The sequence below is a fragment of the Arvicola amphibius genome, chromosome 5 (genome assembly GCF_903992535.2).
Source record: "Arvicola amphibius chromosome 5, mArvAmp1.2, whole genome shotgun sequence".
Taxonomy (NCBI): Eukaryota; Metazoa; Chordata; class Mammalia; order Rodentia; family Cricetidae; genus Arvicola; species Arvicola amphibius.
The window spans coordinates 101,568,915-101,582,365 of NC_052051.1; the positions used below are offsets into that span (position 1 = coordinate 101,568,915).

Consider the following 13,451-nt stretch of genomic DNA (forward strand, 5'->3'; position numbering starts at 1 on the left):
GCTTTAAGTCCTCCTTCCCCTCTAGAATGTTAGGTTCTAGCTTTAGCGTTGGCCTGGGACTCGGACTTCTGCTTCCCGTTTCGGCACTGAGCTCCGGGGAAGCTAGTGACGTTTGTGTGAGCCCCACTCCCTTTCCCCTTTCTGGGCTCGGCTGTGGAAGCCAAGTGTCACCACATGAGGCAGGATACGTGGAGTGAAATCTTATCAGCATGTTGCTCGAACGAAAATCACGTGTTGGAAATAAATGGTGTGAAACTAAACACCTAGGACTGGCTCAATCCTCCGCGGGCACAAATTCTGCTAATGTCTCAGGCCCACAGGCTTAACTCTTCAGCTGCCATGTCCTTGTCCCTTCAACTGTTGGAACCTTCGTCTGTGTCATTAGGCAAGCTTGAAGCCCTGTATTTTTCCCTGAAACATTAAGACACGAGTTTAAACACAGGGGTCGTGGGGTAGTATGGTAGTTGGATCCACCATGACAGACAGACAGATGACACTAAGGGCTAGAATCAGGGTGTCTGGCATGGACGCCAACTTTCAGTGCACCGTTTTAATGGTGAGTTTCTGCAGAAGTCGGTTTTCCAAGTAACTTACGTACACAACGGCCCCTCATCCACACCGTAAGTCTCCAGCTGTGGTAAGCTCTAGGTGTTTCTCTGCGGTTTACCTTTTAGTGAAAATATTTATCCTACATCCCAGACAAGAACTGTTTGGAGTTTGATTTCGACTGCTCTGAACTTTCCATTTGGGAGACAGAGGAGGTGTTCTGTCTTCTGTAACCTAGGCAGCAATTTAAGCCACTCAGAACTCTCACCAACTATCACATGTCATCAGGTTCACTATTGCCCGGCTAGCTATTAGTGGCCCTCTGCACGTCTCTTTGTGTTGAGGAGGAATGGGTGGGCATGCGTGTATGTATGTGTTTGTATGGAAGTGTGCGAGCATGCACAGGGATACATTCCTGTGTATGTGCAGGTCAAAGGTCAGCAGTGAATGTCTTCCTCTATTTGTTCCTGATAGTTTTTGAGGCAGGGTCTCTTAGGCTGTCTAGTCAGTGAGCTCCATCATTTTCCTTTTTGAGATAGGGTCTCTTTCTGGGGCTGGGACTCACCAATTCAGCTAGGCTGGCCAGTGAGACCCAGGGATCTGCCTGTCGCTGCCTCCCCAGCACTAGGGTTACAATCTCATGCTACAGTACCTTGGCTTTTACAAAGGTTCTAGGGATTAAACTCCGGGTCTCGTGGTGTGATTACCCCCTTCCCCGGCTTCACCGCTGAGCTCTTAAGCCTTGGGTTTGTGCATCTAGAGGGTTTCTGCTGACCTGCTGGAAATAGAACCCTGTATTTTGCAGTATCGCTTTCTGTTTTAGTGAGCCCTGGTTTCCCACAGGGACACTTCCTCCACTAAGAGGTTTGGGCTCTGGTGGCAGACTCAGTCCTGCAGGAGCATCAATTCCGAGAGTGACCAGGCAGACACAAAGCGATAGCAGGCTTCTGTGAGTGTAGTCTCAGAATCCACTATGCTTTATCATGAGAGCTATCTAATTGTCAATATGCAACTGTTAAGATGGCAGGAAACAGTTATATTGTTAAGTAGGAGAATATCAGAAGCTCAAAGAAGAGTGTGTGAAAAGAAGTCACCAGAGATGAGAGGAGCCAATGTCCCTGGGAGCAGCACACAGGGCCTCTTTGACTTAAACTGCAACAAAAGATGAGAGGCCAGAAGGAAGAGTGTTGTTGGAGAGTGTCTGAGACTTCTCTGTCTTCTCCTTAGCAGAAACTACAAGTAGCCTTTAAAAGAGAAGTTAACGACAGCCTGGGAATTAGATAATCATCTAATATTAGAGCTGAAGGCTTTATCCAACCCTGACGTTTTGCAGATAAGAATATTCTTGGCTCCAAAGTGTATGATGACATACCTCGACCTTCAGGATGGTGAAGGCTTCGGAGCCAGGGCCCACCACTCCACTTCTCCTCCTCCCTTGCCTGCATCCTTGCGGATAGAAGCTTAAGAAGCTCTGTGGTTGTTTTAAGAATCCCTTTTCCTGTTAAGATTCCTGTAATGGCAGATAGGATCACATCAGTCTGTCCATTTAATAAAGGCTCTAATTCTTTCCCCTCATCAGTAGTGAAGTTAATGGAAAGCTGTAGCTCAATCCCTCGGTGACTAGACAAGGCACCACTGCCTAATAGTCCCTTGGCCTGCGGGAAATTAGATGGACAATTTGGGTAGCTGCTTGTGGCAGAAGCCAAGGTGACTCGATGTCATCTCTACGGATCGTGTTGCGTTTGGGCAAATATGCTGTGAAGTTTGTTCTCAGCAGTGGAGGGAGGGGAAGAGAAGAGAATAAAGACGAGATGTTTATTTTATCGTATATACACACCGTATGTGCTTAAGGTGGAATGCTTATGAGTCTATAACATTGAAGTAGATTTACAATACGTCCAGGCTAATTTCCTGCTGTACAATAAGCAGATGCTTTAGTTTGCTTCCTATTGCTGTGATAAAAACCACGCTCAAAAAGCAACGAGGAGAGGAGGGTTTATTTGGCTCACACTTTCATGTCACAGTCTGTCACTGAGGGAAGCCAGGGCAGGGACGCAAGCCGGAACCTGGAGATGGGGAGGAAGGCTGCTCACTGGCTTGCTCCCTGTGGCGTGGAAGGTTTGCTTTCTTAGACACCCAGGACCACCTGGCAAGAGCAGTACCACCCAAAGTGGGCCAGGCCTTGTCACCCCAATCATCAGTTAAGAAAATACCCCTCTCCCCCCGCAGCCTTGTCTACCGCAACCTTACACAGGCATCTTCTCAATGGAGAGTCCCTCTTCTCAGACGGTTCCGGCTTGTGTCGAGTTGACAGGAAAGTAACCAGCACAAGTGGTATAACTGATATCCCAACACCAGCTTGAAGGACGCTGGATATTGACGTACATGCCCCTATAATCTCAGCGGGGAGGCCGAGGCAAAAGGATTGGTGTTTGTGCCAGCCGGGCCTATGTGTTAGGGCCTTGTCTTAAAGAAAAGAAGTCTGTGTGTTCTCTTGTATTCCCTGTAATCCCTCTAAGAATCGCAATTTACAAGATTTACGAATTCTTTGAACCTTTGAGTTCTTGCTTGAAAGTGATATTTCTAATATGCTATACATATATACACATATACACGCACACACATAAGTGCACACACACAGATACACACATACACACAGAGACACACACATACACACACAAACATACATACACATAGACACACACATGAATGAATGAATGAATGAATGAATGAATGAATGAATCTTAAACAAAAATCCTACAGTTCAGGTCAGAGTTTAAATTTCACTTTGCTGTTGATAGCTGATAATGCCCTGAGCTTGATCCCAAGTTGATAAGATGGCGGAACCATAAAAACAACATGTCTTAAGGGTTCTGTGAGGTTTTAGGGTGATGAACATCCATGTGCAGTCACTAACAGATTTTATATAAATATGCATGTTGTATCTTATATTTCTGGTATAGGCTGTTCCATAGCTGTGCTGTTAAATGTTGTTTTCTCTTGCCTGAAAATTTCCATCTAAAAATGCCCATTTGCCGTGACGCGTGTTCTGTTCTTGACGTCCAGGACCTGGTGACCACCAGGTTGTCATGTGTCTTGTCATCTCACAGATTAACAATGTCTATCATAAATTTCCAGATCTTGTGCATATTAACTGTTCATTTTGAATTCCGGTCTCCAAACCGGTCAGTCCCACGTCATGTTTGATGGCCACAGCTGAAACCATCTTAGGACTTCAGGTTTGAATGTAGCCTAGCACTGTGGGAAAAGCAGGGCAGTTTCCTTTATTTTTAGTGATTTCCAGACCGACTCCAGGAGCAGTGAGCTGATGGGTTCTGAGGTGGCACCTAGACTCAGCCTCTCTCTGTGGACTGATGGGCTCTGGGGGTGACACCTATACTCAGCCTCTCTGTGGACGTGGCACCCTCCCGTTTGATTGCTCTGATTCACTTTGGATTTACATTCTCTGAAGGCTTTGTCTCTTGCAGAGGAGAGCTTGCATGAGAGGATGAGGGTCGTTGCAGGAGTCACTCAGAGAGAAAGCAGGCTGAACTGTGACCCGAGCTCAAGTTCCCATCAAATTGCCATTTGATAGGAACCTTGTTCGGGTTATTCCATGGTGAAGTTCCTGTCCCTGTGATGCTCTTGATGGCCTCAGCTGCCCTCAGGATATCCTTTTCATGATGTATTTAGCAACATGCCCCTTAAAAGGTGCAGGGAACCAGGACCTGAAAGTAACCAAGGGCACGCACCCAGCTGTGACAGCAGCATGACTTCTGCACAGCTCCCATGCCAGCTCAGGGTCTCCTCCGACTCTAGAAGAGCTGACATGTGTCATGACACCAAAGCATCCACAGAGCACGTCCTCGCTGAGGGTGCTCAGGTGTCGCTCATAGCTTCTTGTACATCAGTTCCCACAGAGCATTTACCCTTCCGTTCCAATGTCCATATGGTTCTGAGATGCAAAGGAAGGCATGGAAAGCTCGGGCCGCACAGGCAGTAAATTACTCAGTTAGGATTCCAACCACAGTTTATTTTTAGCCTCAGCCTCGAGCTTTTCAGAAATATGAAATGCTTCTCAACTTATCTTTCCAGGGTAGAGGAACCTTGGTAAGAAGGTAGTACACAACACCTCAGATGGCTCGCTTGTAAATATATACATCAAATCCTGAGTGTTGGTGAATATAAGCCAGACTGCAGGGAAGGCTCAGCAAGTGGGAATTATTCCAGAAATGCAAAGAATCCAAGACTAGAAAAAAAAATCAATGGATATGATTGGTCATAGCAAATTAAGAGGGAAAGATTTTGATCTCTGTTTGTAAAAATAGTAATTAATAAAATTCAGTGGCATTTAATTACTAGGAAAATTTAAGATTATTTCCTTAGTATTAAACATCTGTGGCCAGTAGCAGACTTGAGGGAAGAACATAATATATATATTTAATAGTGGTTTATTTGAGACAGTTTCTGTGTGTAGCACTGGCTGTTCTGGAACTCAGTCTGTAGACCAGGCTGGTCTCAACTCAGAGATTCACCTGCCTCTTCCTCCTGAGTCCTGGGATTAAAGGTGTGTGCCACCATTACCTGGGTAGAACACAGTATATTCTGATTCCCACCAGAAGTGTATAAAGGTTCTCTTCTGGGCACCCTCATCTGCATTTGTTAGGATTTGTTTACTTAATGATTACATTTTGACTGAGATGAGGTGGAATCTCTATGTGGCTTAATTTGCTCTTCTCCGATAGCTATTGAAATTGAACATCTTATTCATACATTTATTGGCCATTTGTACTTTGGTTGTGAGAACCGGCAGCTTATTTCACTAGCCCGTTAATTAATTGGGCTGCTCATTCGGCCCCACAGAACATCCCCTACACACTGAAGAAAAAATTAACACATCCAAGAGGTTACAGCAAAAAGCAGGCCATGTGAAAATAGTAGCTAAGCAAATGAGGAATGTCGAAGCACCAATCATACGGCAGGAATTATACACACCTTTCAAAGGTGGCTGGATGCTGAAGGTCTCACCTCTACAGTTCACATATAGACTAGCAGTCGACTAAGAACAGGATCTATCTATTCCCTCCAAGAAGTGCACCCCACCTTCACAGACAAACAACTTCAAGATGGGAGTGACCAAAGACATAAAGGGAGTTGGAACTAGAAAGCAAATGGGCGTCAATAAATGTCCCCAGGTGGATCTCCACCACCTTGGAGCAATCAACGGTTTCTTAACCATGACAATAAAAGCACAAGCAATTTAAGGTTAAGTTGAATGAGTTCAAAGTTTAAAGCATGCACTCTGGTGATAGGAGAGCGGGTGTGTGTGTGTGTGTGTGTGTGTGTGTGTGTGTGTGTGTGTGCATGTGTGTGCGCGCGCGAGCACATCACGTGCCTGCTCGATAGGAGAACTGTGTCTAGAGCATAGAATTCCTACAGCTAAGCAGAAGTGTGGCTCAGTTAAAAACAGGCAAAGGATCTGCAAAGATTCCTCCAAAGACAGTATACAACTGGCCCACGAGCATTTTAGGAAGCTATTCAGTGCCATTAGTGATGAGCGAAATCCACCAAAACCCTCATGAGGCACCGTGCACCCGCAAGGACAGTTAGGATCAATGACAGACATAGTAGGTGTGGAGCTGAAGTCCATTGCTGGTGGGAAAATAAGATGGCTGGCGCCTGCTTTGGAAAACAGATGTGCAATTCTTCAAGATGTTTATCACAGAGACCCCACGTGACTCGGCACAGCTCCCACCTCACGGCCAATGAAAACATATGTCGCTCAAGAACTTAGAAATGTTCTTAGCAGCTTTACCCAGTAGTCCCCAAATGGCCCAGATGACCACTGACTGATGGAAGGATTGATAAAATATGGTGTATTTATATAATGAAATATCTTAAAAAGGATTAGGGTTCCAATGAACCTTGAAAGGTTTTTCTGAGTTAAAGAACGAAGCTCAATGGTCAAAAAGAATGATCCCTTTATGTGAAATCTGGAGAGATGCAGATGGACAGAAAGTTAGAGGAGTAACAGTTGCCGGGGCGGAGGGGACAGAGCGCAGAGAGTGGCTGCCCGTGGCTGTGATATCTGTGTGTGGTGATAGAAATCTTCTGGAATTAGATTCCTGCTGTTGGATTTACAGTCCTGTGAATGTGTTGTAACCCGCTGACTGAATCCCACACTTTCAAGGGCTGCATATATGAATTGTATCTGAATGTTTCTAATGGGCTATTTTCTGTGTGCTTTTTAAAATGAATACTTTTTTTTTCTTTTAATTTTGAGAGAAGGGAAGCGGTTGTTGGGTTGTTTGGTTGGTTTTGGTTTTTCTGTGTAGATCAGGCTGTCCTGGAACTTTCTCTGTAGACCAGGATGACCTCAAACTCAGATCCACCTACCCCTGTCTCCCGAGGGCTAGATTAAGGGTATGTACCACCATGACTTGGCGAAAGAGGAGAAGTTGTAAAACACAGGATCTATTAATTCAGAACATAGAATTTAGGTAATTTAGAAGATAGGGCAACCACACAGTTCACAGCCAAAATGACATATTTAGCAATATGATAATATAAGTGAGTACGGATACACATATAAGAAAATATAGATATGTTAATACCCTCTTATTTTGTTTTTAGTTTTTAAACAAAATGTATAATAGTAACAGCAGTAAGACTTCCAGCTGTATACCCAGATCTCTTGTCTGTTGCATGTTATGACAATTAAAAATGAGTTTCCTAGATGAAAAGAGAGAGAGAAGGAGCCTTCAGCACATGCATTAGGAAAGTAAATCTAGTAAAGACAGTTCATTTGGTGGTGACAGAACCTGGCTAACTTCATCGGTTGTCAGTTTGGGGTGAACATTATAGAAAGTACTCTTAGCAAGCTTATGAAATAAAGAGTTTCTAGGAAAGATGGGTCGCTCAGCATCCATGGAAAGCCAAGGTCAGAGGTGAAGGAACCTCCCTGTGCTGGGGAAAGGGGATAGCTAGACTAGGATGCTCTGTTCTGTCACTTCACAGTATCTAGACATGCTACTACCACGACAAACTCTCTGTCTCTGTATTTCTCTCATTCCCTCCATTTGATGGAGGCAGGAATATCCACAGCAGAGCTCAGGTCATGGGTCTGCAACCTCAGAGTGAGGTAGGAAAAGGAGACCCACCTACATTCAACGACTGGGGTATGAGGTGGGGCCCTGAAGCGTCTCTCTAGGTAAGAAAGTGCCAAATGAGAGGAGTCAAAAATGACAGTTTCCCACTAACATTTGGAATGACTAAAATTAGAACCATACTTTCTATCACAAACCAAAATAAATTCCACATGGATCCAGAATTTGAATGTAAAACTGGAGATCATAAAAGCGCTTACAGAAACTATGCATGCATATTTATGGGATCTTGGTTGAGGGAAGTTGCTAAGCATGATGTAAATACCAGAATACCATTAAAACATTGACAGAGAATATCAGATGACCCAAAGGACCCAAGGTTGGCAGATTGCTTGCATAGCATGTACAAAGGCCCTGGGTTTGATTCCCAGCACCACAGAAACAAGTGTAAATAAATATAGAAATAATTGCATTTAAAAGCTTTTGTTGCGTTTTAGGAAGAAAATGTCTTCCTAAATGTCTAACCCCACCCCTTAAAGATCAGAATGGCAAATGCCACAATACAAGCAGGCCTTAGCTAACCTTGGGTGACAGATATTAAAGATGGGTTTTCAACTTTCCTCACTGTGTGCTCCCCCCCCCAACAAAAGTGTTATTTATTTTTAAATTTGAAAAGTGGAGTATTTGGATGTTTAGTTCATGAGATTATGTAGCATCCAGGTCTTCAGAGGCAAATTTAATGCTAAACTCTAGAAAAATGCAGCTAGCTTTACAGAGCGGGTCACGGCAAGGCTTCCACACCTGTGTGATTATGTTGCAGGGGTTGGAGTTTGCTCCATCTGGTGACACTTTTAAAAGGACTGGATAATTGTATGTTCCCCCTCCACACAAACACACACACACACACATACACACACACACACAGAGAGAGAGAGAGAGAGAGAGAGAGAGAGAGAGAGAGAGAGAGAGAGGGAGGGAGGGAGGGAGGGAGGGTGTGAAGGAGGGAGGGAGGAGGAGAGAGAGAGAGAGAGAGAGAGAGAGAGAGAGAGAGAGAGAGAGAGAGAGAATCCTGATGTTTTCTCTTACCTCCCCTGTGTTTTGGCTTTGGATTTGCTATGCCTTGTCTTATTTTTAAGAGAAGCCATCTGTTTAGGAAGAAACTCTTAATTCACAGCCTTGACATCTAAGGGAAAGCCAGATGCCCGGTGCATCTTTCATTGCCTTACCTACAAAGAATGAGTTAGCACAGCATTTCCGGTTCTGCAACCTTTCAGTCCCCAGTCTTTTGTCCTGTCTTCACTGGGACTCCATCTCAGTAGAGGGTTTAGCATAAATTTAGCATAAATCTAATGTCCTAGCCAAAGGGGAGGCTGTCACTTGAAAGACAAGGGCTCCCAGAAGCCTCCATGATAAATGATGAGGGAGGCCCTTCATGGTCCAGAAAGACTAATCAATAGCCTGTCATGGAAACAGCCAGCTATCTGAACACAGCAAGGAAAGAAAGGTTTTTAAGTGACATGCCCCTTGTCCCTGCTTTTGGCACTCGGCCGCTCTTCTTCTGAGACAGGACTCACTATGACAGTTTCTCATGTTAAGTGCCCATAGTCTTTACCTGTAAGGGCCAAGGAAATGTGATCTTGCTGGGGTTTTTCTAGCTGAGATCAGCATGTTTCAATAGTTCTTCCTTCATGTTTAAAAGTAAACACCTTTTTGCTAAGACCATCTCCTGTTCAAGGGAGTTCTAGTGAACATTTCTGCGTACTTTTATCTCAGTTGTAAACAGCAGGACTCTGGATGCCTGTGTGTCTCAGGTGATCCCTGACTTCCTCCTCTATGCTAATGAGGGAAACCTGGTGCTCTTGGGCTGGAATGATCATCAAGCAGCTGCTTCTGGTCTTAGACGGCTTAGTGATAACCGTTTCCAGCCCCTTCGCTTCCCAAGATGGCTGTAAAACAGCATGAACATATGTCTTTGGGCCACACATCCCCGGAGAACCTGTGTACCTCTCTCATGGTTACATGCCCTGTGCTTTTTCTAAGTTGATTTTGATGACAGGGAGCAGAACACTAGCTAGATAGAAGGGCAAGGTCGTGTCTCGTTCCTCTGATAGAAGCAGCAAGAGTCTTACCATGGATTCTCCGGCATCGGTGGAGGAATCCACAAAGTTGGTGCCAAGAACTGAATGCATAGTGACCCTGGCGGGTGATGCACTGCTGCAGTGGGCTCTCTTCCCCCTGGTACCCAGCCCCTGTTGTTGGAGGTGTAAGTGCAATGATAAAAGGAACAGGTGTGCAGGAGGCGCTGCTGTGTATCATGGTGCCAGTCATGACCTCCATCACATCCGGGTACAGCTAGACTCATCCCTGCCTCTCATTGTCTTTTTTTTCAGGAGCCGCCTATTGCCAGTTCATGGACATGCTCTTCCCAGGCTGTATTAGTTTGAAGAAAGTAAAATTCCAAGCAAAGTTGGAGCATGAGTATATCCACAATTTTAAACTTCTGCAGGCATCGTTTAAGCGGATGAATGTTGATAAGGTAAGAAGCCTGCTGGGTACCCCTGTCAAATGTACTCTTTTCAAAATCACTTTCAGTATTTTATTGTTCTTAAATTGTGTGTATGTAGGTTTGTACATGTAAGTGTAGTGTCTGCAGAGGCCGTAAGAGGGCATGGGATTCCCCAAGAGTCAGAGTTACCTGTGACCGAGAGCTACCCAATTGTGGGTTCTGGGAATTGAACTCCAGTCCTCTGGAAGAGAACTGCCAATATCCTAGCCAGCACCCCTGTAGTAGTAATCAAAAATGAAAAAGTCTGAGAACATATCTATGAGGTATATACTGAGATATCTCACCATGTGGGGTCTGTCCATACATAAACACCCCATTGCTGTGAGGTTTTAGTTTTAAGAAATCCTTAACCCAGTAGCCCCTAGAAGAAACCTCTTAGCCGGAGTCCTGAATGTTATAATAGTAGGTCTTAGCTTCTCTGGGTTGCAAATGAGACACTTTCTGTTTACCAAAGGCCTCAGGGTTCTTTGGATATTTTGTTCCTTTGGAAAAAAACAACTTGTTAACAGGGAAACCACTCTGGGCTTGACTGTCCTGTCCTGGACTGAAGCAAGCAGTGTACATTTTCTAGGTGTCTAAGCTGGCTCCTCTATGAAAGCGGACTAGGCTCTTCCTTCCTCATGGTTATGACACGGCAGTGAGCAGGTGTCTCTAATAGTATCCAGCATAGTGCTCCTCTCAGATCCCAACATCCATGAATGTTGTTGCTTTTCTCCTTTGAAGTATAATTTTGTCCTAGGTGACACAAATGGAAGTCTTGGTCCTCACGTCCTGTTCCTCCCAATAAGGGACTGAGGAGCTAAGACCCGCTGGTCTCTCAGCAAGAGCCGGATGCTAGTCAAATGTTTGTTAGTAATATGTGTTCCTTATTTAGGATATTTCTCTTACTGGCCATGCCTCTTAGAATGAATAAGCATGACAAGACATGAATCTCAAACAAGGGGGAAAGAGATAAACCAGTAGGGGAGAAACATAACTCTTAAAAAAAAAAAACAGTATTAATAAAAAGAATAAAAAGCCTACAGGATAGGAAACAGACACTAGGTTATGAGATAAAGGTTAAAGAAAAGTTTAATAATCCAGCATGGTTCATCACTTCCTTAGGTAAGAAGCATTCTCACTAGGATGTTGAGAAAACCGGCTTCTTCTCTTCTAGGAATGCTTGTTTTAAATTGTACAGCCTTAACCAGGTATGGCAGTGCACACCTGTTAGTCCCAGCTTCTCCTATGGCCGAGGCAGGAGGATTGCTCAAGCCTAACCATTTGAGAACATCCCAGACAGCACAAGACCCCTTCTCAAATAAGAGAAACAGACAATATGTTTCTCTGAAAGATCTTCATTTTTATTTCTTTTGCTGAGGCTAATCTCCAAGTAGCTCTTACCCCATACAACCAGTTGTGCGGGCTCTCCTTTCAAGAGTTGGAGTCGCTGGGCAGTGATGGTGCATGCCTTTTAATCCCAGCACTCGGGAGGCAGAGGTAGGTGGATCTTTGTGAGTTCAAGGCCAGCCTGGTTTATAGAGCAAGTGCCAAAAAAGAGTTGGAGGAGTCTCTTTCTTTCACTTTTAAATTCACACTTGTACATTAGAGAGAAGAAACACCCATCCATGGGTTTCTGGCTGGAAGTTGCTGTAATCAAATCAGAAAGCTTTGCGCATCTTTCTATAAGTGAACACACAGAAAATGGCAGAGCTAAGAATGTTGACAAACAAGTTTGCATGGCAAGAGACTGGCCTTGGCCTCGCCAGCCTGTCAGCCCCAGAAGCGTCAGGACTCTGTGATTGCCCAAATCCCTAGAGAGACACCCTGTCATGCACCCGTCATGTCTGTCATACCAAGTGCGTTAGAGGGCCCACTTGAAGCTTCTGACCCTGAAAGCAGGAGAAGTCAACAGAAGTAAGAGCTGCCGTGCCACTGCCATGTCAAAGCTTCACACTCAGGCAGCGACACATTGCTTCAGTTGTCCGTGAACGACCCTGTGCTCCACATCCCTTACCAGTTCAGTCTCTCCAAAAGCCAACAGTAACACTCAGCAGACATCAGCTGTGATAAAATATCCAGGGAAGTGCAAACGGGGCAGGGAGTCTCTCCCTGAGAGTTCAAGGGAAACCAGAGGAGGGACATGGCAGCACCCGAGCCTCCAGGACCAGAAGCACTTGATGAACAGTGTCCTTCCAGAAACTTCTATTTACTTTGTTCTGTATCCTGTATCAGTTTCTGTTGCAGCTGACTTAAATATTTTTGGAAAATGTATCACTGATGACTTAGCTGAGTTTGTAGCCTAAGGCACTTCCCTCACTTTTTCTTCCACGTTATGGTTGATACGCAAGGGCTTTCTGTCTCCCCCCACCAACTGCTTCTCTTGAGATTATACTACAGTTATATCCCCCTTCCCTTTCTTCCCTCCAGTCCCTCCTATACTCACCCCTCCTTGCAATCTTTCAAATTCATGGCCTCTTTTTCTATTAGTCACTGTTCATTGTGCCAGAAAAGTCCCATGAAAGTTCCAAAGGAGGGAGGCAACCAGCACCAGCGTGGCGTGATAACCCCAAGATCACACCAGTGGTGCAGATACTTTTAACAGTAGGAAAATCATGCCTGGTACAGGAAACCTAGCCACCTGCTCAGAGCTAAGGAAGTCAGTGATTGTGGAAGAGAGCCCAGCCACCATTTTCTGTTCTTTCTAAAGTGGCCCTCTTGGCTTTTATGACATTAGTGACATATGGTTTCCAAGGTGGCAGAGCTTTGCTGCAGGGTTAGTGTCTTCTGTTTCCATTCATGCTGTCATGCTACGAAGCTGCATTTCCTGCACTCTGGGCTTCTGTCTGAATCACGGACACACGCGCCTGCATTCTGACTCACAACTTAGTTCTGCCACTCTCATAGTTCCCAATCAGTTGTCACCCGGTGAGAGAAGGAGTCAAGTCTAGTCATTGTGCTGTGTGGGGAGAATGATGTGAGAATTCCATTCTTGCCCATTTGCTATATAACAGCTTCTGAGAAATAATAAACTAGACAGCTTGATCAGAAACCCTGTCTTGCCGTCATTTCTCGTGTCTCTTGCCCCTCCATTCCTCTCCCCTAGGTTTATCAGGGACCAGTTCGCATCCCACTGGTCGGGATAATTTTCCTTAATAAAAACAATAGTGGTGCACTGAATAAGCTAAGCAATCAAAGCCACACACACACACACACACACACACACACACCTCTTTCACTTTGTCATAATCCCA

At 44.8% G+C, this 13,451-nt stretch overlaps 1 protein-coding gene across 2 annotated transcripts in view; it reads left to right on the forward strand.

Annotated features, from left to right (window-relative positions):
• Mapre2 (microtubule associated protein RP/EB family member 2) overlaps positions 1–13,451 on the forward strand; it is a 139,074-nt gene that overhangs the window by 91,702 nt on the left and 33,921 nt on the right. For both annotated transcript variants that reach the window (XM_038331658.1, XM_038331657.1), the window contains one exon: positions 10,043–10,188. In XM_038331658.1, coding sequence (XP_038187586.1) covers positions 10,043–10,188 — 146 coding nt within the window. The remainder of the gene's footprint in view (positions 1–10,042; positions 10,189–13,451) is intronic.